Source organism: Tyto alba, unplaced genomic scaffold, assembly GCF_018691265.1.
Source record: "Tyto alba isolate M040663 unplaced genomic scaffold, T.alba_DEE_v4.0 Super-Scaffold_6, whole genome shotgun sequence".
NCBI lineage: Eukaryota > Metazoa > Chordata > Aves > Strigiformes > Tytonidae > Tyto > Tyto alba.
In genome coordinates this window covers 7,577,926-7,605,555 of record NW_024881327.1, presented here as the reverse complement: position 1 = coordinate 7,605,555, position 27,630 = coordinate 7,577,926, and the positions used below count along the sequence as shown (strand labels likewise).

Below are 27,630 nucleotides of genomic sequence, written 5' to 3'. Positions count from 1 at the left end.
AAAGTAGGTGTATTACTTGAAATCTCTTACAAGCATTATTCAGACTGCCATAGAAATATGATCTCCCTTCTTTCCCTTCCCTTTCCACATGTTTAACTTTTTAAACTTAAAACTATCTTGATATCTTGATACAAGGGCCTGCTAATTAAAAGCCTACTTTAACAATTCCTGAATTTATTAAATATTACCTTTTTCTCACACACAGACCTCTCTCTCATTGACTTGCCCCTTACACCATCCTTGGTCTCCAAAGAAGCACCTGCTGGAAATCTTGCAGTTAAAAGCACAAAAAGCGTGTGCCATAGGACAGTGCAAGTGTGCCAGCCGTTCCTGTTTTGACTGACTGAAAATAAACCCCCAACCTGAAGAGCTAGCCACACGTGAACTTACTGACCTTTGTGCCACGGTAGTTTCTGTAATTACTGAATAGCGGGGATGGGTGAAGGCTGAGGAAGAGAATTTGGGGGTTGGCCTAGGCTGTGAGATAATGTTACATATAAGGCAGCTGCAGTGGATTTGGGAACACGGACGGAGTACATAGACCCTGGTGCGCCGCTCAGAGAGTTTGGATCCTGGCAGCATGAGCGGGTGTCCCTTCGCGGGGAACAACTACCTGTGAGTCCCTCGTCCCTGTGTTTTGCTTCATAATGTTGGTTCAAATGATGCAATGTTAATGTAAAATATGAAAGCGCCGCAAGGAATCAATGATTATCGACAAATAGACAGCTGTAGCTATCACTAGAGGGAGGAAAAGGCATTCTACAAGGACTTGTCCGGGCACTTGTTATCTGATGAACTAGATGCAATGCTACGGGCTGTTACTGTGACGAGGTGTTTCACACGTACTGTTTTTCTCAAAAGCCTACTTTAGTGGTTCAGTTCCTCAAAACAAAGAATTGTTTGAATTGTAGATGAAACTGTTAGCAAAAAGGCAGGTCTATTCATAGTTCTTTAATTAGTTTGTATATTTACCTAATTTTCTTCTTAGATTTAATTTTAACAAGCTATCTTTGGAAGATGAAAAAGATGACAAATCGCAAGAAGGGATAAATAAAGCCAGCAAAGGTGGACTTGTCTATGGAGACTACCTGCAAGTAAGTTTAAGGATTTCATGTTTACAGTCCTGATCATTCTTAAGACTTGAGCCAGGGCCTGTGATTGATGCTTCTCCCAGCAGTCAGCCAGTCAGTAAGACAGGTCTCCAAGTGCCCTTCCTCTTCCTGAGCTCTCCACGTGTAGTCACGGGCTGGGATGGTGCAGGTGGACTGTGGGCTGGCTTCTCAAATTGCAGGGAAGCTGGATGTTTTGAGTGTTTTGGTAGGGAATTATTTATATTGGTAAACCTAAACTCTAAAGTGGTGCACCACAAAAGCTTTTCTTTGGTCTGACAATCACCACTTGGCAATTTCTCCACATCAGCAGGCTGTGTGCAACTTCCTGGAATCATTGCATGAAAGCCCAGAATATTTGGCTGGAAAAATACATCGCAGAAATCTAGGGGATGGGATGATGACTAAAGGGGACATAAAAAACACCCAAACAACAACTAGAAGTAGTTAAGAAATAAGTAAAAATAAAATGTCATAAGTAATAAAAGAATCCAGACTATTTTTTTTTTCTGGTGACAGCATGAACAGAAGCAAGTGGAATTACTCTGTGCTTGTGAACACAACACTGATTTGTTGACATACTATATGGAATCTTGCAAAGATTTATTTTAAAACAACTATGATTAGATTGTAAATCTGATTCAGTAAAAAATTTAGTAATGTCAGAACAGGAATAACTAGTACAGCCTCCAATGAGAGCTCTTGTGCAAACGTTATTGCATGATTACACAGGATTTTACTATAGGAACTCCATTTTCATGGAACACAACAGTATATTTTCTCCTTTTTTTTTTTTTTTCTTCTTTTTTTTTTTTTTTTTTTAATTAGAAAAACCCTTAAAATGCTTTTCTAAATTTCATTACTTGGGGTACCCAAATGGTCCATTTTAGGCAAGGGTTTTTTTAAATTAAAAAGTGAAAGTGACATCTGAGACCATTTAATCTAACTTTTCATACCACCTGGAATATGAGGTCTGTCTCTATATTTTTTAAAATACTACCCTTAAATATTAGCTCTACACAGTAGGACTACCATTGCTAACAGCAGAATCGAGAGCTTTACAGAACAGTCTTTATTTTTAAGCTGAACAAAATATTGAACGCTCAAGAACTTCAGAGTGAGAAGAAAGGAAAGAAAATCCATGATGAGCACCTTTTCATCGTGACGCATCAAGGTAAGTGGTTGGGTGGAGTTCAGTGGTGGTTGACTGGCATTTTTGCCACAGGGAATTATTCAATGCCAAAACATACAATACACATTTTTTTTTTTTTTTCATTTTAGACCCAATCACTACAATTGCTCTGTCTTCTATCTGCATTTATATTTGTATTTATCCCTGTATCATTTGTAAGGCAATAATCCACTCTGTCTTTACGAAGCCGTAAGTGTAACCTTTGGATTTGGTAAACCAAGATTTGGATGGCTCTGTTTCTATAGAAATTAAGATGGTAAAATTCTTTCCCTGTCTGAGAAATAGGCTGCTCTGCAGTTTACTGCAGGCAAATTTTGTACGTTGGCTTGTGCCTTCTCTGAAACTTCAATTTTAACCATCTAGAGGCTGCCTAGAAACCAGCATACTGATGAGGTGCTCCATAATTGCTAGTCTCCATGTGTTTTGAAGGCACTGGCCTGATGATATTTTCCTGTCATTGACAGGAAACATGTAGGTGACATAAAGATTGTAAGCAGCTCTGGAATTAGCTTTTACTGGAGTATCAGATCTAGCTTTTCTCTTTCCTCCTTTTGTAATGAGTATTCTGCACGTCAAATATCTGATGTGTAAAACATGCTTTAAAAAATTCTGTCAACACTCTTGATGCTAGATTATTTCATGTAATAGTTTAGGTAAAGGACAGCATACTGTAACAGGTAGTACATTTGTGTATCAGCATCTTTTTGTACACCAGTGGGGTAAACATAAGCTATTAATTTAAAATCAAAATGTAAGAATTTTACTTCTTCAATGGTATGAAGGAAAATACAAAGTAATGTTGACGTTAACTCTAACAATGCCTTTCTTGTTGTAGCTTATGAACTTTGGTTTAAGCAGATTCTGTGGGAAATGGACTCTGTGCGGGTGATTTTTCAAAATGGCCACGTAAGTTAAAAGCAAATATTAATTTTGGGAAAATGCAGCACAGTCTTTCTCTTGCCTCCTGTCTTCCAGCCTGATATATTTGGGTTTACTAAAACAACATGTGCTCTTTTTTAGAAACAGCATCCAAAAAAACCCAATTAAATTTGTGAGTGGCTCTTATGTCCTGAAAGTGCCAACATTTGATTGGCAAAATCTTACTTCCTCCCGTAGTCTGCCTTTTGCATAGAACACTCTCCAAGACCAATTTCATTGTCCAAAATGTTCTCATACTCTCCTACTAGTACTGGATAAATGCAGAAACTTAACTTGGGAATATTATACTGCAGAAAAATCATACTCAGAGGCAAAACTGAAAACCAGAGGGCTCCCCAGGTACTTTAATGTTGAAAAGTCACTTCTGCCTTTATTCGTTTTTTTGACGTCTACATACTATATTCTTCCATCCAATATCTGCTATATGAAAGGAAAACTCTTTTTGGTAGTTGTGTATTCTTAAATCCAACAGAAAAGCAATAATCAAACTCACAGTGTACAATTGTATGAGAATATCTGAAAATTACAGATATAACAGGAATATTTTGAACATCTCTAAACATTTGTCCAAAGCTAAACACACCCCATAATAGTAGATAACAAAGAAAAACTCCTGACCTGATACTACATCCACAGAAAAAGGCTGACTGCATGTAATTTGAGAAATACCTTGAATAACGTCATAAGCATGTGCATATGAAGAAAATTTGAAACTAGGCCAGACTGAAAGAAGGAACCTTTTTATCATAATGTCCAATTAAAATGTTCTCTGTTGTCCTCCACATTCATAATTATGTTGGCTTTTTAGCTGAACATTATATCAAATTATAACTGATCAAAATCAGTTCTTAAACAGAATAATCTTTCATTATTTGTTTTTGTGAAAAATGAAACTTTGCTTATAATCAGAATTTGAAATGTCAGTGTTAAGGTTAAGTACACAGCCAGGCTATTAAGGAAATGGTTATCATCTTTCATTTTTGTAGTTTGATTATTTCCTGCTTGCATGCTCAAGTCTTAGAGATAAGTTTAATCTCATCGAAACTAATAGGAATTTCAGCAGACTCTTCTGCAGGCAAAGTGTCCAACTTAGCCAGAAGAGAGCTTCTCTGTTTTCCATTTAATCTTTTCTACTTCCCACCAGATGCAGTTTTCTCTGTTTACTAATGCATTTTTCACCGCTTGCTAATGCACATCTCTGATGAACATCTTTTTAGATGTGCTCTTCTGATATACCTCTCAGATTATTCTGCTTCTCTGCTTTTAAGTACCTTCCACATCTGCCTTATGACTTGTTCCTCCACAATAATAGAAATTATTATAGAAGTTATTAGAATAGAAAGCATAATATAACGATCATATTTTACCATATAGCATTAAAATCATATTGTAATCTTTGGAAATGATCATGATATAAATGGTTTTGGTCTGGAATTTAATTTATCGCGGTGACTTCTATTTCAGCCAAAAATATAGAAAAGAAAAAAAAAATAATATATATTTGGCTTAGTTGTAATGTATCATCAGTCAAGGAAAAAAAGATTTCAATCTTTGAAAATTATAGTATCGGTTACAAACAGGGGTGTCTATTCAATATGAGATTCAGCTGCTATGGATTTCACATGGAAAGGACTTGGGAACTATAGTGATGCACAACAGTGAAAAGACCTTAAATAAGTAGGTAGGATATAAAGAGCACACCATTCTATTTGGTTATGATCTTTATTTTTATCTACAGGTAAGAGATGAGAGGAACATGCTGAAGGTTATTACTCGAATGAACAGAATTTCTATGATTCTGAAGTTACTTGTGGAACAGTTCTCAGTTTTGGAAACTATGACTGCATTGGACTTCTTTGATTTCAGGTAAATACTTACCATTCCTCCACAGTAATCCACGAGCTGGTGATTCCCATCCTTAGAACCGATGGTGAAGGTTGCCTGTGCCCCGGCGGCGTGCAGCGCGTGCGTCACTCTGCAAGGTGGGGGCACACCTCAGGGAGGCAGCCCTGACACTAAAGTGCAGGGCTTGGGTAAGAAGTGGAGCGTGAGAGTGACTCCAGCATGATCTGCAAAGAAATACAAGTGAATTGTTGATGTTTATGTGTGGCGCTGATGAATAGTTTCAGAGTGGAAAAAAAAAAAACAAAAAACAAAGTAAAACAACAAGTAAAACAAAGTAAAAAACAAGGTAAAAAACAAGTAAAACAACAGAAACAGTAGAAATAGCACACAGCTCCATTAACAGTTTACTTGGAACTTGCCACGGTGCAGCTGCAGCTGTATTCTATGGCAAATCGTAGCAGTGCTTGGGTGAGAGAAACGCACCCTCCATAGGTCATCAAACAGGTCCCTCAGCCGTCTCGGTTTGCATAGTGCCTCCTCGCTTCGTGTTTTCAGTGGGTCTGCAGTGCTGGGGGCTTCAGGTGGCTGAAGGAAACATTGGTGTCTCTTCTTATTTCTGCCCCGTAACTTCGGCTCTCCAGTAGCTGCCCAATGTGTTGCTGGGCCAGATGCTTGGCAGCTCTTTAGCCTTCTGCCCAGGCTTTTTTGGGATCCCGTGGCTTGCTTCGCTTCTCCCATGGCATTTCTCTTTCTTCCCCCTCTTTAGGTAGGCCCTTCCACTACACCACCCCGTGCGACAGCTTCACCCACTGCCAGCCTTCATGTTCTTGTTCTGCTTGTGTCACTGACCCGCCTGACTTGTGACCTCCGTGCTGTCCAGCATCCCCTCCACTTCTGCATGGTTTTAGTGCCTTGTCCTTCCTGTCTTTTAATGTTCCCTAGATAAAAAGCGCATGAAACTACAATTTTGCTTCCCTTGGAAGTTTGAACCGTGTCATCTAGCATTACACTACAGCAGGGGAAATCCATGGCTCTGTTTTGATGCATTCTTGCTTCTGCTTTTTAACAATATACTGTCATTTGATAAGCAAACATGGGATCAAATCAATTATCTGTTTCTGTCAAGTCTTATATTTGCAATTCAAGGTGCATTACAATGAACTAGTAACGTGGGATTTTTTGATAATTTTTTTCAGCGTGGTCATGCCATTTAACTCTGAAAGAATCCCATTTATGAATCCCTCGAATGAAACCCACTAAATGTATTTCTGAACATTATTCTATTGTACACATAGCAATTATTCTGTATAACAAGCCTATTTAAAATGCATTCACTGGCACTTTAATGATGTGGAAATTTTTGTAATATCTATTTGTGGTGAAGCTGCTTTTTCTGTCTGGAAAGGCAAGATATTCACTGTCGTTTCCTCCCGTACATCACACGCACAGAGCTGCCATTTTGTTGAAACACAGTACAAACATAAGTGTGTATCTCCAACTGTGTATGCACAAATAGTATATAGCTAGAAAATTAGAACATGTTATACATATGTTGTAGTTGCATTAAAATAGCTTGAGTTTTCTTTTATTTTCTTAATTGCAATCATATAAAAAATGCTCAGATATCTACTTGATATTCTTCAACTGTGAACTATGTATTCTTTTATTTTATTCAGAACCAGAGAACCCCATAATTGTAAAATAATATCCTTTATTTTTGTATCTTCTTTTCCTCTTTTCCCAAAGATACTACCTAAGCCCAGCCTCAGGTTTTCAGAGTCTGCAGTTTCGCTTGCTAGAGAACAAAATCGGTGTTCCCCAAAGTCTGAGAGTCCCCTATAACAGAAGGCATTATCGTGATAACTTCAAGGGACAGGATTATGAACTACTGCTTAAATCAGAGCAAGAACCAACACTACTGCAACTTGTGGAGGTAACAATGTCTGTCTTAGACCTTGCTTTGTTTCCCCCCATCTCCCAAGAATGTCCTTCATTGGTGTCAGAGACAAATTCTTCTTCCTTGAGAGAATCAAGCATGCTGACAATTTTGCAGTCAGTTGTGTTTTGGATTCTTACCAAATTTTGTATGAAAGAGAGTCATTAGTAAACCAGCTGATTTTTCACAGCATTTCCTCTTGTCTGAAAAGTCTGTTAAACTAGTAAATTGCGTTCTGGAAGTATGAGCTAAGAATATAAATGTACTCTTTCATTTGCATTGTTTCTCATGACCATAAATCCTTTTTAGAAGAAAACTGTAAAAACATTTCCACTGTCAGTGATGGTTATTAGAGAGGTTAAAAAAAGAAAAGGACAAATCACAGCCCAAAATGGAAAGGAGAAAAGATGTTTAACAAATGTTTCATCATTACTTACCTTGATTTAATGACTTTGTCTCAGAGTTATGAATGACTCAGTAATTTCTCTAAATCCCTTATACTTTTCATACACAAAATTAACATAACTTTCTAAAGAATAATGCAGTATAAACCTCAATGAAAGCATTTACTCTTATTAGTCCTATCCATTTGTCTAGTGACACCTGATACAGAATGTATAAGAAATTTCTCTAGCTTTTCTTCATTCATGCTCTTGGATCTTTCAGATGAGAAGGGCCTAAATTAAGTGATCTCTAAAGGCAGTTTGACCATAAAGATTCCTAATTTTTTTTCCCCTCCCAATTTCATTCCCATTATTAAAAGGAAATTAAAGAGAAAACTTTGCCAACTGCCAAGGAAATTTCTGTCCTGTATCATCACATATTGTGGTATAAATTAATGACAGACTGCTTGGTCAGCATTCAGTCTTCTGACATGATGAAAACTGGTTGTATGGATGGTTCTATATCTTCCTCCTGAGATTTATCTTTACAGTTGTCCTATATATGTGGAATAAGATTATTTTCCTGTATCTACTAGAGAGTTGATTTTAAAGATACTCTTAGAACAAGACAGCTTTTGTCTTCCAACACTGGCCATTTAACCTGGAACCTGTGGGTGTGTTTGCACAGCACCATTATGTGGGTATAAATCACCTGCTTGAACGTGCTTACTCCAGCAGTAAGCACCTCTAGGGGGTATTGAACCACAACAACTGTAGCAGTACAATTTATGTTACTGTAACTTGTAATTCTTGGGTAATGTGTTTGCACTGCTAATGTTTGAACACATTATTATTATTATTATTATTATTATTATTATTATTATTATTATTATTATTATTATTATCATTATTATTATTATCATTATTATTTATTATTATTGTTGTTGTTGTTGTTGTTGTTGTTGTTGTTATTGTTATTATCATCATCATTATTAAAGGCATGGCTGGAAAGAACTCCGGGACTCGATGCAGAAGGATTTGATTTCTGGGGACAATTTGAAGTGAATGTTTTAAAAGGTCTAGAAGAGGAATTTGCCTTGGTGCAGGTATGTAGTGTACTCTTGATCAAGCTATAAGCAAAAACAGCTGGCAAAATCACATCCTGACATAAATTGTACTTTTGGCCCACTCACTTAATCTTCAGCAGCCTCTGTCTGCAAGAAGCAGAAAAAATCGCATATTTTTCATAAAACCTGGATAAATTTGTAATTTGACATCTAAAACGGTTTAAAGCATGGGATCCAAAAAGAAAGTGATAGTGTCAGTGGGAGGGTTGAAATTGATTTTACTGACACTACAGCTTTTGCTTTGGTTAGAATTTGCATCTACAGTTCAGAGTAAACACAAAATTTAGGCCCCTGAGCTGTGAGTATGGAGAACCACTGTAAACAGCCCATTTCTGTTTAACAGTATGTGGCAATTTGCTGCTAAGTGATCATTTGAATTACACTGGCAAATAAACTCAAGCAAATCCCCAAATATTGTAAGACCTGTAGCTTTAAGTACATTTTAGTGGAAAAAACACAATAACATAAGAATTGATCAGTTTCCTCGGAATATCTGTTTACAACTTTCTATCTATGCCTTCTTATTTATAATTTTCTTACCCATAGCTGTGCAAAGATCTTCTTTTTGCCTTGAAAAAAAATATAAAAGTAATCAGACTTCAAACAAATGAAGATTAAGTGGTTTTTAGGGCCTCTAGACCAAAAGAAAAGTGATAAGCTCACAGTTTGTTTGAACATTCATTCATCTGAATTGTGTTGACAGCTATTTAATTGCACATTTTGCAGTAATTGTGGTCTTTAAAGGATAGTGACTCAGTGACTCATCTGTTTTACTTGAAAAAACAGTTCTTACATTTAAGATATAAACTTACAGAGTATTTATGATGAAAATAGAGATTACATCATTGGTCATTTGAGTGCTTAATTTTCCCTATTGAATTTTAAAACCTGTTTTTGTTTTAAATACCAAAGGGCAAACCAGAATCAGAAGAAAAAGATGACTTATTATCTGAATTCCAAAAACAGAAAGATGTATTACTTTCGTTATTTGATGAAAAACGCCACGAACACCTGCTTAGTAAAGGTAGATTGTATTAATCCATGTCAATATGCACTTCTTATTCTTTATATATGACATATATAATCACATAATAACATCAAATTTGCGGGAGAATCAGTAACAAGCTAAGGACACTTGTATTTTGCAGGAGAAAGACGATTGTCTTATAAAGCACTGAAGGGTGCCTTAATGATCTACTTCTACAGGTAATACGAGAAAATACATCTTTACTGCTTACTGACAGGAGGAGAGGTGAAGGTTAGGGACAGCAGCCCAGGTTTATTTCAGTTGGAAGGGGCCTTGGAAAATAATGTGGTCCAACCCTCCGCAAAACCCCGGGTTAGTTATTTCCAACTTGAAGGTCAGATCGGGCTGCTCGGGGCTGTGTCCAGTGGAGTTTTGAATGTCTTCAAGGGTGGAGGTTACGCGGCCTCTCAGGGCAGCCAGTTGGTGTTGGACCAGCTGGTTCTCCTCGGGCTGAAACTAGCAAATGCCTTGTTCGACCTGTTCTACAAAGTGTCCTAGAAAGATTAGAGAATTTTTCCAAGTGTGTGGGAAAAGGCACAGATCGAGACCTGCATGTCAGAAGCATTTGTTAGGAGATCTACTGACATTTCAATAGCAATTTAGGAAAAAATATGCACTAAGTCACTCTTATGCATTGGTGAAGCGCTACTTTGAAAAATACAGCATATCATAAGAAGTCTCACTATCTTCTCTTTCATTTTCCAAGGGAGGAGCCTCGTTTTCAGGTTCCCTTCCAGCTTCTTACCTCCCTTATGGATATTGATGTGCTCATGACCAAATGGAGATGTGAGTTGCACTTTTTCACTGTGACACTCCCTCTCTGAGATGCAAGTAAATTGTTCTGTTTCACCCTCTTTTAGGCAAGTTATACCCAGAGTTTTAGAACCGAGCTTCTCCGTTCATCCTTTAGAAGTTACATTTTTTCTGTTTGTTTGTTTGTAGTTTGGCCAAGAGCAAAGATGAACAGCTTCTTCTGTGATCATTAGATACATAGGTATTGCTATCACTTCTATGACACGCTTTAAATTAGGTGAACAATTTTAAGGCGCAGGTATATGTTTTCCAGTGTCTCCCAAACTGTCATCATGATGTCTCTTCATATGCAAACATTCCTTCTGCTCCTTCCCTAACTGACTGTATTAATGCTGTATTGGCAGAGCATAATAGTGTATAAAAATTAGTGTTTTCATTCTGTATTAACAATAATTTTATACTAGTTGACTGTAGAGTGGCATGATTAACTCCTGCACTGCTGCAGACCTAGTAGTTCTGTGTCTCCACAAAGATCTCTGTATGTTCTCTAATATTTTGGTGACGCACCTTGATGTGACCCTTTGTTTATATGTTAACACTGAACATATGCCCTGTCCTTCTTTTGTATTGCTTAGATAACCACGTCTGCATGGTGCACAGAATGATTGGCAGCAAGGCTGGCACCGGAGGCTCATCAGGCTACCAATATTTGCGCTCCACAGTGAGGCAAGAATAATGTGTTTTCCCTCACTACCTGCAATAATGCAGTCTGTAGATACCCTAATGCCAGGAGACAGATTTCAGACAGCTCATCGGAGGCCAGAGGGCTGCTGTTTCTCTTTTGGGACTCTAGCATTTCCCCCTGGCTGTCGTACATTTACTTACCAGGTTGACATATAGAAAATCCAAGCCTTTGGGGGCAAAAAGAAGTCCTTTTGACTGCTCATGCAAAGTGCCATGTAAAAATTCTCAGTCGAGGGATCTAGCTAGGCATTACTAAAAGAGCAATAATATTAATTCTGCATTGTTTAGTTTGTGAGCAAGCTAGCCCAAGTTAATGAGGGAATACAGGCTGGAACCGAGTCCCAGCAACTGTGCAGCTGATGACGGTTTCTTTATTCCTTAGCATGACCTCTAATCATACAACCTAAGGTACTGCAATTTAGGATTGAATATATTCTCACAGCTGATAGTAACTAATGCTCTCAAGCTGTGCAGGCAACAATCATAAACGTGTTTCCTTCTGTTGGATAAAGCAGAAAAAGTACTTAATTAAAAGGGATGGTTGGGGCCTAAGCACAGAACTCTCTGAGTGGGTAGAACATTTTTTTACACAAAATTTGAGGATTCAGCTAGTTAGACAATTCAGGCCGCCTAGCTGCAACTATGTCCTGACAGTCTTGAACAACATGATGTCAAAAAGTACAAGGATATTTAGAACATCTTCTTCTAAGAGGACCTCTTTTGATGTTTGCTTTCAAATAGAAACCATATGTAGCTGGGGCCAGCCATGTGCAGCTGTGGGCAACGATTCCCATCACAAACTTTGTAACAGAGTGGGGAATAGGAAGCAGACAAACTGAATTCAAAGATTAAAGGTCCACTCTCTTTACCAGCAAGACTTCTCACTCTTCCTTAACTTCCAGTTAACGTTCTTCCAAGATAAATTCTATTTCATGTCTACAAAAGTGGAGGTCTGGAGATTACAGCCCACATACTCGGCCTTTTCAGAAGAAAGATGTGACTATAGCAACCGTATTTAATTTTTAAGCCTGTTCTGCTATGCCCTAGAAACAGTTAGGATGGATTCTTACTCTGGAATATTCGGGAGGAGGGTTAGTGAAGAAACCTTATTAAATAAATGAGATGGAACGATTCCTGAGATTTTGAAATGACAGCCTTCCGGGACAATGCCAGTGTTAATTGTTCTGATTGTCTTTTTCAGTGACAGATACAAGGTGTTTGTGGATTTGTTCAATCTTTCAACGTTTCTAGTGCCGAGACACTGGATACCAAAGATGAACCCAACCATTCATAAATTCCTTTACACGGCAGAATACTGCGACAGCTCGTATTTTAGCAGCGATGACTCTGACTAGCCTGCCTTTCCAAACTGGTTGCTGTAAAGAACTTCAGGACCTTAAACCCAAGTGCTGCTCGCCCTCAAATGTAACAGCTATTCTCACGGAGTGTGGGTGTGTAAATATGTATTTATGTATGACAGCTATGTGAATAGTACGATCAGCTTGTAGAAGAAACTTCTTTGTAGAAAAAAAAATAATCTGTATTGGGTTATCTTACATTAAGACTAAAATGATACCCCAATTCAACTCTTACTTGGCTTCTTAAAACCTATACCTAGAGAGAGAAGGAGCAAATTATACAGAATTATCATAATCCTGTCTGATTTGTACATATTTTTGTATTGGTTAGTTTGCCTAATGGCTGTTCTTAATTTACTTCGAGTTGAGGACATAATTAGTCTCATCACCTTCAAAAGAGTATTTGTTTCTGAGCTCTAATGGAATTTCAGAAGGAATTTTGGGTTAAAAGTTTCAAGAGATAGATATAAAAAACCCTAAGTCCTGAATCTATAGAAACCCAAGCATCTTGAACTTTTACGTGTATCAAGAATCATGTTGCTGTGTGTTGCATGTGAATGTAAATCCCTTAACTTACTGTTAAAAATAGCAGATATAAGTAAGTACTTCCTTTGCACTTCTAATAAAGCAGTATTAAAGCTCACCTTTTGTTAAGTCTTCTAAAGCAAGCATAAAGTCCAAACAGCATGGCAGGCATTTAAAGTGGTTTTTATTTGAAATATAATTGAAATAAGGATAAAATTGATATATAATAAAAGCAAGGCAAACTTGGCTATGGCATATTGATAAAGCTGTGTCATCTTCTCATTAGATGGACTCTCCTCGTCTTTTTAAATGCTTCCCTTGGAAATACACATACGCTGTCGGCCTTAATTTCTGGTGAGTTGCTCTGTATCTTAGTGCTTTAGGTACTTATGGCTGGTGGTAGCACCACCTCAAAACCACTGTTGGAATATCTGTGTTTGATACTACTGTAACAACACAGCTCTTATCAATGCCAATTAGGAACTTTGGCTGTTGTTTCCTAGTTATGGAAGTGTGCCATTTGTTGTCTGTAAACTGCTAAGGGAAGGCCATAGTACAGAAGACTAAGACTACAGAAGGCTTCCCCTTTTGTTAATCTAAAGTTTTCAGCTAGTAAATTCAGTAAGTACCAGAACCTGTAGTAGTGAAACATCACACTTAGTCTTCCATTTAAAATATTAACACTCAGAAGGACTAAAATGGCAATACTTACAATAAACAATTATGAACACTCATTGCATTTGTCATAAAAAGGTTATAATACACTGATCTATTAACATGGTACAGTAATTGAGTGCAAAAATTACAGAGTTGCTTCAATACTTTTTCATAGTAGTGCTTCATAAAAGACACAGGTAAAGCATTCGAGGCGAAAGATTCGGAGCATCTTAGAATCACGTGTTCGGGTGTGAATTCGAGTTACATTTACCTCCAGCCGCAGTTTTACAGGTCAGCAAAGCTGGAGCCCCTTTTTGATTCCCAGCAAGTCCCACCTATGAATTCAATTAACATAGGGAAATTTAACACCCACTCTATTTGGAGTATTCCCTAACTGCTGATTTTCTAAAGGCTGCAAGTATATATTAACAAAACGCACCCTCACAATTTTTTCCGTAATAAATAAGTTTTTAATTTCTGTTTCGCAACTGGCTTCGCTGTTAGTCATGAGGTAGAGAAGGCATGGAACTGACACAGCTCTCAACGCACGGAAAGGCTGATTTGCAAACACATATATCCTGCCAGGACACAGGATGTTAAACCACTAGAACTGCCTCTGTCTGTCTAAATACAGTTACTTCTTCCTTTTCCATCCCCCTAACAAATGAATGCAGAACTCTGTGATCTACCAGGCACTTTACAAAACACGTTCCCTGCTCTGAAAACCTCTGAAGTTGTATTTGCCCAATAAAGGTCTGAAGACTGAAACTAAAGGACTGCAGCACTTCAGAGACATGGGGTGCTCAGGAAACAACTCTGACTATCCATTTCCCTCCTCTATTCTTCTAACTTCAGGAAAAAAAAAGTAGGTTTTCACAAAAAGGAGGAAGACAAAATGTGTCTGTCTGTCAGAGGTGCTAGAAAAGCCAAGACAAGTATCAAAGAAAAACAGAGAATTTTCTTCCAACTGCCCTTCCTCCCTACCTAATAAAAGCAGACCTAATCATGGTTCTTCTTATCTTCAAAGCATTTCAATTTTACTCTGTCATACTATTGATTATTTGATCCAAATTCCTTGTCGTTTGTCATCACTTCTTTGTAAGATTTCTTTGTGGAGTAGTAGTCAACACCTGGATAGAGCTCACACTCGCAGTTTCAGTCCATCTTTGTAACTTCTTTTTCAGGTTCTCTGCAGTTGATTCTGAGTCTTCTTATTCCATGACAGATTGGATGCATAACACACATTCCAAATAAAAACATTTTTAAAAACTCCAGCCAACCCATTCCTGTACTGCCTAAAAGCAGGAATTGCCCTTACAGCAACTTCTTATTTTAGAAGATGTTGTTTTGAAGTAAATCTTCATATACACTGTGTGTCCAAATGATACTTGTGGTCTTTGGCCGGTCAGTGTCAAACGAATACTGATGAAACTGTATCTGCTATACCTACAAATGAAACAACAACAACAACAAAATTGTTAATAAATATTAGAAATGGAGACTTGCCAGAAAATAAGTTCCCAAAATACTTATTCATATAATGCCCTCTCTCTTCCACACCATGACTATGTGAACTGCTGGGGGGGGCGAGGAGGCAGGGAATCATCTGCAACCCTTTTGTTTCTTCCTTGCCTCACACTGTTTATAGTGGAGATCTACTCTCTTCCTTCCTCTGCTTTCATGTTCAAAACTTTAGACCCTGTCAGAGGATTCAGCATTGGTCCCATCTGGGTGCTGAAAAGCAATCTGAATCCCAATATCCTCTTCCCTTTTAATCATATGCATTAGCAATGTACAGACAATATGAAGCTGTGCAGCTTAGTAAGCTCACCAATAGACTAGAGAGCACAAATTCATTGCAAGACACATTTCTGAACACTCATACACATACAAACACAGAACAAACTAGGCTTTTATTCGTGCTCAGTTCATTTTGTATTGTATTCCTTTCAGCACTAACAGCCAAATGTGACTACAGCCTGTGAAGGTATCAAAGGGTGATGGCTCTGACACCACTTTTGAGGGAGTAAGGGTCCCTCTAAATGAGAAGACAACATCTGTGGGGGAAGGAAAGCAACTACTGGCCTTTGCTGGATTGTTCTTGTGGGGCATGACAGAAAAAATGTGAAAGATCCCGCTTTTTGAGAGAATGGACTTTGAAAAGACACACCTGTTCTTCCCGATCACCTCTACAACTGACTTACTTTAATTATCACTACTTCTAAATTTCTCTTTCCAAATAGTTCATTTATAGAACAACAAAAGTTGCAGCAACATGGAAAAGCTACGATTGGATACAATGTTCCGATCTTTACTGACTGCAAGCAAACTGATTATTATCTGTTCTTATTTGCAGATGATTTACATCATCTAACGCCTTTTCCAATGACTGAGAGCTACTGTAAAGCACACATGGAAGGGAAAGCCAACAGAAGGCCTCCAGTGTTAATCTAACAGACAAAAATTCAACGGACATACAGCACTTACTATCTAGGAGTCCAATCCCAGCAATTCGGCTCAGCAATCTTTGCTGATAAACAGGAGCTTCCCCTGCTGTACCTCCACATCCAGCAACTCAGAAGAAACTGGGTATTTAACATTACAAAAAAACCGCCACAAACACCAAGGAAAATCTCATGCAAATGGTTAAGAGGCCAGCAGATGGAAGTGGCACTGAAAGTACAGGCCTCTATTGTACAAGAAAAGCCACAAGCAGGTTACACAATTCCCAAGCAGAGGCAGATCCACTTTCCATATTTGTTTGCTAAACTGAGCACAGAGATAATCGCATCCACCAGACAAGGACAGCAGCTGTTTTACCTACAGTAAGTACCACAAGGGCACTAACCTAGAACCATGATACATGACTATATACTTTACGATACCATTACCTCTACATGGTAAGGTACAACAATGTTTTATTTGTTATGCCTTATATAGCTCTACCTTTGCATGGTATTTTTCAATCATTCAACTATATGACTTGGTTGAACTAGCAACTGCTTTATTTATTTTTCTACCTGGACTCATCTAACCTCTTTTAAAACATAGCAATGATTTGTGTTTCCTCTCTGAGGATCCCATTATATCACTTTACTTACATGGAGAAATGTATCCCAGCATGTGGCCTTTAGAACTTCAATTATTTTTTGTCAGACTTACCACAGACGTTGCCACCTATCTTCACACGAACATAGCCATCTACTCCCCAAGTAGGCCCCCAAGAGTTCTGCACGATCCAGTATGGGATACTACCTGGAAGAGAAATTTTCACAAACAGACAACAACATGAGACTTGGAAAGCCTAAAAAACTTCTAACACTCTATAGAGCTAGTTACCATTTTATTATCTCATAGTTTCGGATGGTTTGGTGATACAGAACAGTGAAACCTACTCACATAGAGGACAGAACTAATATCCCAGTGTTGAACAGACTAGATCTATCCTCTGCTAGCACAAAGACACAGATAGTCTTACTCTTCACTTTACAAGGAGATGAAGTCCCACAGAACCAAAGGAGCACAGACAAGAAGTGTTTTTCTCCTGGGATCAGGCTGCACTCCCAGAACTGACGAGACACCCAACCAAACAGCTCTCAACAGAACACCCAGATCTGGATTTCAATCACTTGCCCCACAGGAGTCAAGTTGAAAGTAAGAGAAAAAACCCCAAACCTACTGGGCTGAAGTTCAGTTGATGGAAACGCACCTGTTCTGTCAAAACCAGTGATAAGAACAGCATGATTTGCTCTTCCACTGGAGCAGTGATATTGTATGATCCCACCAAGATAATCCTGCCAGCTAACTGCATCTACTGTCACCGCCAAAGGGCCCCAGTTAACGAGCATCCTCATCATTTCTTCTTCTTGACCGCTGTGAAAGGAGTGAGTGAGAATGGCAGGTTACTTCAGTTAGGACACCAAAGCAATCTGAGGTGGCAATCTACTTCTTAAGTACAATTTAAAAATCAAATAATTAAACTGTTTCCTCTGAGTTCTATACACCACATCACATACATCAATAATTAAGTATTTCATATACTACAACACAGTAATAAAAATATACAAAGACATGATGCTATTAAGAAGAAGCAGGTTTCTGGGTCAACTCAGGGGGCAATGGTGAGCACTATGTACCTTTTATACATTGCTCTGCTCTCCTAAAACCAGCTCTGGACAAACCATTAGCCTGTATTATTATTTCCCATTTTTCAAACATAGAGGAGTACCTCTTACATCATACACAATGATACACTAAAATACACATTTCAAACATACCAGAACACAGGACATTACCGCCATCAGACATTTACCATTAGCATCCTCATATAGTTTTACTTATGTGATGCACTGAAACAGGAAATCTTTATCACTGCATGGTATGTGCAATAACTGAATGGCAAACGCAGACTGGCAAAGCTGTAATTGTTTAGTTACTTATCTGGCAGTAATTTAATTCCTAATCAGAATTATATTTCTTAAGTTCAGTACGCAGCTGTGCTGTACTGAAAAAAAATTAGAAACTTTCTTGGTACAGAAACCTAAAAAGCTACCAGTTGTCTTTACAAAATTCAGTTGACAGCACTGTTTGTAAAGCCATGGACTGGACGAAGATGCAGGTGGGTATGTAAATAGATGAATACCAAAGTAACTGAATACTTCCTAATTTTTTCAACAAATTCCAATTACTATTGGTAGGATTTACCGTTTCTGGTACTTAGGCAGTATAACATTTGCTTAGCATGTATTAAAAATTGTAACTGACTCAATGTTCCAGTTTAAACAGAGCCAATTTAACAGACCTAATTTCAGGACACAGACTTGAGCTTTCTAATTTGAACAGGCGTAGAAATGGCAGGGTTGAATGGATTCATTGTGGCAAGTTTTACCTCTCAAAAACTTTATGTATTAGTTCTTATCCAGTACACAGCTACAGAACTGATGCAATCAACCTCATAACCTTTGGCTGGTCAATGCACTATTGGCTTTAGCTCACTCCACAGTTACTGAACACAGAAGGAAAAGTACAGCAAATAAAAAGAATCAATAGCAGCTACCTGAAGTCATATGCAGCAAATCCTGTTATTGAAACTCCAAAATCTGAGTGACCAAAATAATGGCATAGTCCTGTTTGAGCTTTAAAAGTATATTCAGAATCTCTCACGAGTTTTACTTTAGTCTGCAAGATAAATGAATGAGAATTTAATGCATTTGACTTTAACACTATGCAGCTCAAAACACACTGAAAACGATCACAGAACTCACTCAGAATTCAGTGTGTTCTTGGTGAGATTAGAAATAAGGATGGCATGTTGGGAAATAAGGTATTGACTACCTCTAGTTTCCTTGTTTGTGGAGAAACCGTCAGAAGCCTTTAAATAATGAATGAAATTTAAGATGTATCTCTGGTTTAAACTAGCCTCATGAGCAGTCTCATCAATTTCAAGACACAGAGACTATGCATTCACTTAATGAATGGCTATTCATTCTCTTCAAACGACATTCACACACACAAAATGATCCTCTCCTTAGGACAGTTGAAGAACCACAAATATCCCAAGAACAGTTATATAAAATACTGAAATTAAGTCAAATTATGCCATTAGCATCAAGTTCTCATGCTAATTATTATATACTATATTATTATATATTATCATTGCTGCCACACAGTTCAAAGTCCAGCTACAAAGCTATTGCATCAGCCTTTTATACTTTTCTTATCTTCTGCAGTACAATATGTCTACGACAGTGTCTTCTCCAGTCTAATTCAGGTGTAGTCCCCTCTGTTGCCGAACAAGAGGGAATTTTGCTTCAGAGGAATCCAGATGAATATCCTCTGCTCTTCTCCAAATGCAAACTTTAACAAGTTATCTAGACTGTTATTAGCTGAGGTTACATGAATCTTCAGGGCTAGAATTACAGAGTTTCTTAAAAAGGACAATCAGGTTTTTAAAACTTAAAAAAACTAAGGGATTCTTCTTACATTCTTATAAATCAAACTGTTGTCTAAGAATACTTTTTATTTCCAAGATATTAAAATGTTTCTGCTTACATATATTATTAACAAACATTTCGTATTTTTCATGAATTAAATGTGTTAGTTATGCTAAAGTAGAAACTATCTCTGCATTTTCATTGTTTTGGGTTGCAAGTGAAACAAAGGTAAATGCAGCTAATTTTATTCTGAGGTTCTCCACACTCATCCATGATTTTACAGTGTTTGCAACAGAAACCATAGAAATTTGAAAGTAGAAAATCCCAACATTCCTCCTTTTCCCCAGATGCTGGTGATTAAAACTGGACGCTCAAGTCCACAGAATGACACGTGGATAAACAGCTCCTCCTACACTGGTACTGTATGTCTACAATTCCAGTTGAGTTTAGTGGAAATACTACAGCTTTCAAGGAACATTATTTTCAACCTCTGTGGGTTGACTTGTTACATTCACAAGAACATAGACAGACCATAAAATTCCAATCAAGTTTTAATTCTGCTTGAACCAACTCTCTCGATTCCAGTCTAAATAAATATACATAGATATATACGCCCACACACATAAAAAAAAGATCACATGAGCTGTACACTGTTAATATGAAAGCTAAGGAAGCGTTTGAGATTTATGAAAAGTTTCAAACCTGGTTCAGCCAGCTCAAAGCACTAACAGTGGATCCCCCATTGCAGCCGTAATTATTGTATGAACAGTCAATAACCTGCTGCACGCTGAGTTCTTCCAGGTTATTTCCTTTAATTGCATAGGCAGACTCTATACCACCCACAACGCTGAAAGCCCAGCAGCCTCCACACTGGTACAAAGAGAAGGGAAATGGGAGGAAGACAAAGTCAGCTTTGTTTTTGAAGCCTGATATGAATATTAAAAAAAAAAAAAAAAAAAAAAAAAGGCAGAAGGGTCTTCTAAAGCTCTTCCTTTCCTACATGATCCTTGAACTTCGTTTTTAAGGCAATAACAAATAAATTTAATCAGCCATTTAAAATATTGAGCTGTTTTTTTTCCCCTGTACTGCACTCTGAAAGCTAGAAATGCATTATGGTTATCTTATTTTAAGGATTCCTTCCTGATTGCTTTTTGCCCTTTAAGATAGGTCTGAGGATGTTTTTTACTGTGAGGTATCTATTTTCTTAAACAAGTATTGAGGCTCAGGATGAAATTGTTTTTTAACCATATTAGTGAGTTTTTAAAAAGGATGCACTCTAGCAGACAGTCTACCACTTTCTAGAGTCTGAAGAATTTTATAGAAATATATTAATTACAGTTTAAGAAACAGTAAACTGAGGTTAAAAGTAACAGAAAAATTCTTAGTAACAGAATCTATACTGCAGTTCTAGGCTCTTTAAACTGTGCCATTTAAAATAAGAAGCAGAATTTATCCCTAGGCAAGATCCAGGTTATACTATGTGAAGCACAGAAAGGAAAGACATTGGGGATTTAACAGCTTGTTTGTTTCCTACCAGTGACCATAACCACTTTGGGACACACTGTAATCATGTGGGTCTGGTTATCTTCCTATCATGAATGCATCCTCTGATGTGTTCACTGGCAAAGATATGGGTGTTGACTACCCAAGGACATTCAATCATGAAAGAAAACAACAGTGAAGGATCTATATCCGTCCAGGTGAACTGGGCAGATAAGTTCTGGTACTGAACTTAGATCAGTCTCTTCAGAAAAATACACACAGTGCAAAATATTTGCAGGTTTAGTTAGCTAGATCAAAAAACTACACACGGTTTATAATTGCACGGTTTCTGAATTAACAACTTTTACATCTCATGCTTTTAAGTCTAATCCCAATTTGCAGAAAATGCTACGTGACTTTGCACGTGTTCAGCCAGTCATACTTGTGCCAGAGCTCCAAGGAGTCTTGAGGCAGTGCTGGTCCCTTCCCAAACCTTCACTGTGCTCTGCGACGTACCTGCTGGAACTGTCTCTGAGCAGGGCTTGAGAACCAGGAAAGGAAAACACCAGGACTTACTGTTTGCTGATTTCTCACTTCTGCAATTACTTTCTTGTCCCTCCAGTCAAACTTCTTCGGCAAAGGTTTCTCCTTTCCCTTTGGCACTTTTATGTATCTGGGAAGTTTGTGAGGTATGCTTCTTAAGTAAATAGCTAAACACAGAATACAAATATCTATAAATCTACTAACTAAAAAAGCCCCACAAACAACTGTTTTACTAGAAACCATAGAGGTAACTTTGATCTGTAGTTACAATCATGAGATTGCACCTCATTCTCAAATCCATAGGAAACTGATGTATTTTAAAATCATCATTATTCTTCAGAATGAATGCAAACATTCATACAGTTCCAGAAAGAACAGAAACATTCCATGTAGAGAATGTGGCTACAAAGCATGAAGATTTACTAAAGCTGCTCAATAATCACTCCATATAACAAGTTTTGTTTGAAAATTTTCACAACATTTTACTTACTGAGAAAATATTACTTTTAATCAGGTAAAAGGGGGAAAATACGAGGAGAATAATATAAAGATTCTGAAACACTACAAATTGCTAGTTTTTCACTAAAAAAAGCTGCTTGATTATTCAAACATAAAAAGGGTGTGAAATCCCCTAATGAGTAGAACATATAACAGTAGACTTGAACGGCAAGAAGGGAAAGTTAGGTTAGGTATCAGACAGATTTTCTTAGTAAAAAAATAAATTAAGCATGTCATACTGCTCCTGAAAGTCATAGCTATCATTGTACAGCCAAGGACCTCCAAGCACTGCTTGGATTATAATAAATTTTGTCTTGGGGTAGGGAATAGGAATTTAGAGTAATCAAGAACCTCGTGTATTTTCCAGTTTTAAAACTGTTGCGACTGAAGAAGGCTTTAAGGCCCAGTGAGAGCAAAGGAGGAAAGAAAGAGAAGCAAAGGAGGAAAGAAAGAGAAGCAAAGGAGGAAAGAAAGAGAAGCAAAGGACGAAAGAAAGAGAAGCAAAGGACGAAAGAAAGAGAAGCAAAGGAGGAAAGAAAGAGAAGCAAAGGAGGAAAGAAAGAGAAGCAAAGGAGGAAAGAAAGAGAAGCAAAGGAGGAAAGAAAGAGAAGCAAAGGAGGAAAGAAAGAGAAGCAAAGGAGGAAAGAAAGAGAAGCAAAGGAGGAAAGAAAGAGAAGCAAAGGAGGAAAGAAAGAGAAGCAAAGGAGGAAAGAAAGAGAAGCAAAGGAGGAAAGAAAGAGAAGCAAAGGAGGAAAGAAAGAGAAGCAAAGGAGGAAAGAAAGAGAAGCAAAGGACGAAAGAAAGAGAAGCAAAGGACGAAAGAAAGAGAAGCAAAGGACGAAAGAAAGAGAAGCAAAGGACGAAAGAAAGAGAAGCAAAGGAGGAAAGAAAGAGAAGCAAAGGAGGAAAGAAAGAGAAGCAAAGGAGGAAAGAAAGAGAAGCAAAGGAGGAAAGAAAGAGAAGCAAAGGAGGAAAGAAAGAGAAGCAAAGGAGGAAAGAAAGAGAAGCAAAGGAGGAAAGAAAGAGAAGCAAAGGACGAAAGAAAGAGAAGCAAAGGACGAAAGAAAGAGAAGCAAAGGACGAAAGAAAGAGAAGCAAAGGACGAAAGAAAGAGAAGCAAAGGACGAAAGAAAGAGAAGCAAAGGACGAAAGAAAGAGAAGCAAAGGACGAAAGAAAGAGAAGCAAAGGACGAAAGAAAGAGAAGCAAAGGACGAAAGAAAGAGAAGCAAAGGACGAAAGAAAGAGAAGCAAAGGAGGAAAGAAAGAGAAGCAAAGGAGGAAAGAAAGAGAAGCAAAGGAGGAAAGAAAGAGAAGCAAAGGAGGAAAGAAAGAGAAGCAAAGGAGGAAAGAAAGAGAAGCAAAGGAGGAAAGAAAGAGAAGCAAAGGACGAAAGAAAGAGAAGCAAAGGACGAAAGAAAGAGAAGCAAAGGACGAAAGAAAGAGAAGCAAAGGACGAAAGAAAGAGAAGCAAAGGACGAAAGAAAGAGAAGCAAAGGACGAAAGAAAGAGAAGCAAAGGACGAAAGAAAGAGAAGCAAAGGACGAAAGAAAGAGAAGCAAAGGACGAAAGAAAGAGAAGCAAAGGACGAAAGAAAGAGAAGCAAAGGACGAAAGAAAGAGAAGCAAAGGACGAAAGAAAGAGAAGCAAAGGACGAAAGAAAGAGAAGCAAAGGAGGAAAGAAAGAGAAGCAAAGGACGAAAGAAAGAGAAGCAAAGGACGAAAGAAAGAGAAGCAAAGGAGGAAAGAAAGAGAAGCAAAGGAGGAAAGAAAGAGAAGCAAAGGAGGAAAGAAAGAGAAGCAAAGGAGGAAAGAAAGAGAAGCAAAGGAGGAAAGAAAGAGAAGCAAAGGAGGAAAGAAAGAGAAGCAAAGGAGGAAAGAAAGAGAAGCAAAGGACGAAAGAAAGAGAAGCAAAGGACGAAAGAAAGAGAAGCAAAGGACGAAAGAAAGAGAAGCAAAGGACGAAAGAGAAGTCTGTATACTAAATTATATTCAGGGTCTAGGCTATTCAACCTTGCAAGACTAGAGAAACATGAAGAAGATTGTTGTGTCCTTCAGAAGTACTTACAGTTTGTTACCAGACATTGTAAACTAGCTGACTATCAGCACTGGAAGAATCTGTAAATATCAAAGACACAAGATTCTAGGAAAGAATAAGAAAAATAACAGCAAAGGCATTAGCAGCAGCCAGCAAATGTACCTTTGAACTCTTCAGGAAACAGGTGAGAAAACTGATTTATTCCATAGAAAGCAGTTGTATTATCTTTTGATGGTGAATTCAGTAATCTAATTCTTTTAGCACTTTCCTGAAGGAAAAAAGAAAATATATTGTGGACATTATTGAGTTAGCAGTAGTGCCAAAATCACAAGAGCAGAAAGTTAGCAACAGTGAGCATGAACTTAGGTAACACGACAACTGTTCACCTCAGATTCATTGTGGATTCCCAGCAAACCAGTATGAAAGCCATTAGACTAACTTCAGCTCCAAGAAAGATATTGAAAAAGCATTTGTTATGTGCTTAGAGGGTAAGAAATGATAGGAGACAGACAAAACAGGCAGGCTGAGAACACACTGTGCCAATCTCATCTGATGCCCTTCTTTGACAGCACAACAAACCTTGTGGTTCACAGATAAGTAAAAGTGTCTTCAGATAAGAGTTAACCTCATCTCGCTTTACGTCCTTATAAAGCAAAAGAACAGTATAATGGCCTAAAAGATACTAAGAAAACCTAACTTTAAATTATCGGGAATCCTAGATCTCTGAAAAACATGGTTTTGACCTACAAAAGCCAGACAATCTGACACCCCGCCCCCCAACTTCTGCTGCTGACAGAGTTCGACGTGAAGAATAAAAAAAAACCTCAACTCCACCTCCCGCGCTTCCTGCGAACACTCCCCGGCACCCCCGGCCCGGCCCGGCCCGGGGAGGGGGGGCACTGCCGCGGCCAGGGGGCCGCCCCGTCTCCCCGGGAAGCGGCTCCGGCAGCCGCACACGGGGCCGGGAGGGGCGGGAAGGCCGAACCCCGCGCTGGGCACCGGCCCCGGCCCCGGCCCGAGGCTGACACCTGGCGCCAGGCGCGGGGAAGGGGAGGGAAGCCGCGGCCCCCGACCGCGGCAACCTGAGGGAAAGCCGAGCGGGCAGGGCCGAGGAAAACGGAACGGCAAAGGATGCCGGAGGCGCGTTTCGGTGCTCCGGGCTGAAGTGCTCTGCCGCGCCGCCTTCCCCCACCTCTCACCCGGCCAGCGGCGGCCGAGCCGCGCCCCGCCACCTCCCCTCCTCCCACGGCGGCAGCGGGGCCCGGTGCGGACGCGAGTGTAAGTGCGGGCGGGGGCGCTTACCCGGAGGGCCGCCGCCTCTTCTTTCTCTTGGCCGCCCGCGTCCCACGGAGGGCGGCCCGCACCGCCGCCCCTCTCCCCAGGCCGGGTGCCCGCGGGCGCCGGGAGGGCGGCGCTGCCCGCCCGCAGCAGCCCGCAGAGAACTGCCAGCGCCAGCAGCCCCATCGCCCGGCCGCGCCGCGCCGCGGGGCCGCTTCCCCGCCGGGTCCCCGGCCGCCGCCCCTCCCCTCGCCGCCATGTCATGGCGGGGTGGGGCCTGGGGGGGCGCACGCCCACGCCGCGTGGGCTGTGTTGGTGTGGAAGAGCGGGGGCTGTTTTCGTGGGGAAAAGCGGGTGCTCAAACCTCCTTTGCCTCCCGCCTCTGCCTGGCGGCTGCCCCCCCCCCCCCCCGCTTCCTGCTACAGCGGGTCTGGGGGCAGGGCGGCCCGGGGCCCGGCTCCCCCCGGGGCCAGGCGGGGCGTGAAATGGTGGCCGCCCGGGCCTCGGCGGGCTGGCGGCGGCGGCGGGGCCGGGGCCGCGGCTGCCTCCGCCTCCGGGTGTCCCGCCGCCGTTTTTGCTGCGCTTCGCGGTGCCCGGCAGCGCCAAAAAAAAGCCCACGTTCGAGGCGGTGTGTTTCAGCGTGGGAGGTGCGCCGCCGGGCTGCGAACGAAGAGGTGCTGAGCGTTCAGTTAAGGGGCGAGGTTAAAAGTTAATGCCGGGCCTTCACTGAGAGGAAAGTTAGTTGGTGCCCGCAAACGGGGCTGCGAGTAGGAAAGAGAAGGTGCGGTTGCTTCCTTGGGGCAGCAGAAACACACTTGATGGGGTTTAGTATGGGAAGGAGTTGGTGGGGAGAGAAGAGACATCATGAGCTGCACAGCCAGGGTCCAGGGTGGTTAAGTTATTCTGAAAGAAAATATCTGAAGCAAACCTCTGTGTGCTTATCGTAGCTCCATTTCCTTAGAGACTAGTTGTGCTGATACTGGAGCAAGCAGGTTAGCGTTTGGCATCTAAAACTTTCCATTATGCAAGTATGAGTTAACAGTCTTTTTTGTTAATAGCCATACTCAGATGTTTTTACACACTCATTGTTTGTAAATAGAATATTTCTATGTTTAAACTTTATGTTTCAGTTGTGTCTGTTGCTCTTTCCCTCACCAGCTTGTTACCACAGTGTGAAAGCACAACTGTCCTGTCCCATGGCACCAGTAGCAAACCTTGCAGTCTTGTGTTTGGGAAACATGAGGCTTTCATCATGCTGAAATTTTTAAGTTAAAGGATGCGAAGTTTTGCTGCTGTCACTGGGTTGTGTAACAGCAAACTGTGTTGAAGTGTGTGCTTCCTGAAGGGTGAGGTGCAAAACTGTGACAGTGCATGGGGGTTTTTTTGCCTTTTTTTTTTTTTTTTTTTGTGGCATGCAGCATTTTACCTGCTAATATGAATTTGAAGGAGAAATTATACTGTATGAAACGCAAGAGATCGTATATTGCTAATTTCTAGATCGGTAGGTATATGCAGAGCTGGCAAGTAAAGGACAAAGGATTAAACTAACAGCTGAGGTGGGTAGAGGGTGGGTCAGGGTCTCCCACTGGTGGGCTCTGACTCTGTGAGCTGTGCCTCTGTGTGCCCTGTCACCCCAGTTCAAATGCCTGGGCTTGCTGACTTCTGAGAACCAACCAGCTTTTTGTAGAGGTGGTGTTCCTCTCTGGGATTGTAGCTCCAGTTTGGGAGGGACAGGGAAGGAACAGGTAGCTTCAGCAATTTGAGTGCTTGACTGATGTCTGACATCTCCCCAGTGGGGACTGGACAAAGATTTAAATAACTTTTATCAGCAGCACTACAGAGTCCTCTGTGTTACATGTAAGCATTTAAACTTACACCCCCCTTCACATAAAATGGCCTTTCGCTCTTTTCTGTGACTAGAATGGCAAAAGTATTTTGATGTTGGCAGTGCTTGTGCTGCATTTTCTAGTTTTGTTAAAATGAGCACCTAAACAGCAGTGGCAAAAAGATTTTCTGGAGTGAGACTACAATCCCAGAGTTGTTATGTCAGGGTAAGAGAGAACAAAAATCAGTACTTCAGTAATGAGATGACAACATTCCCCTCCTGTCCACCCCACTGATGAAGGAGCACTTGTGTTTATTTGCAGAACATTTGTCATGTAGGTAGTTTTTCTTACTGGTGGAAGGAAAAACTAATTATTCTGCTTTCTAGCCTGGAGTTCTACATTTTTCTGTAGAAAAGAGAGAAATTTAACATGCTGCCAT

General features: G+C 39.8%; 2 protein-coding genes across 2 annotated transcripts; one reads left to right on the top strand and one right to left on the bottom strand.

Moving 5' to 3' along the window:
- Positions 1–571: 571 nt before the first annotated feature.
- On the top strand, positions 572–12,510 carry TDO2 (tryptophan 2,3-dioxygenase). The gene is made up of 12 exons (XM_009963170.3): positions 572–615; positions 989–1,094; positions 2,193–2,283; positions 3,137–3,207; positions 4,979–5,106; positions 6,832–7,018; positions 8,403–8,510; positions 9,444–9,555; positions 9,680–9,737; positions 10,265–10,344; positions 10,947–11,037; positions 12,257–12,510. The coding sequence occupies exons 1-12, from the start codon at positions 581–583 to the stop codon at positions 12,408–12,410; spliced, it is 1,221 nt and encodes a 406-aa protein (XP_009961472.1). The 5' UTR covers positions 572–580; the 3' UTR covers positions 12,411–12,510.
- Positions 12,511–13,105: 595 nt separating this feature from the next.
- On the bottom strand, positions 13,106–25,694 carry CTSO (cathepsin O). Its single transcript, XM_042808376.1, has 8 exons — positions 25,390–25,694; positions 24,250–24,355; positions 21,587–21,720; positions 20,231–20,398; positions 18,652–18,773; positions 17,305–17,468; positions 16,758–16,850; positions 13,106–15,041 (listed from the first exon to the last, which is right to left on the bottom strand). The coding sequence occupies exons 1-8, from the start codon at positions 25,627–25,629 to the stop codon at positions 15,007–15,009; spliced, it is 1,062 nt and encodes a 353-aa protein (XP_042664310.1). The 5' UTR covers positions 25,630–25,694; the 3' UTR covers positions 13,106–15,006.
- Between the last annotated feature and the right edge of the window lie 1,936 nt (positions 25,695–27,630).

Bases quoted from the DNA above. Each gene is read 5' to 3' on its own strand.
- TDO2 (XM_009963170.3), top strand. From the start codon at position 581: ATGAGCGGGTGTCCCTTCGCGGGGAACAACTACCT. The intron at 2,284-3,136 runs GTAAGTGGTTGG...TTCTTGTTGTAG, and splicing joins TTTCATCGTGACGCATCAAG to CTTATGAACTTTGGTTTAAG. The intron at 10,345-10,946 runs GTGAGTTGCACT...TGTATTGCTTAG, and splicing joins GCTCATGACCAAATGGAGAT to ATAACCACGTCTGCATGGTG.
- CTSO (XM_042808376.1), bottom strand. From the start codon at position 25,629: ATGACATGGCGGCGAGGGGAGGGGCGGCGGCCGGGGACCCGGCGGGGA. The intron at 18,774-20,230 runs GTTTGAAACTTT...TTTATCTTGCAG, and splicing joins CTTTGAGCTGGCTGAACCAG to ACTAAAGTAAAACTCGTGAG. The intron at 15,042-16,757 runs GTAAGTCTGACA...TTTCATTTGTAG, and splicing joins GATAGGTGGCAACGTCTGTG to GTATAGCAGATACAGTTTCA.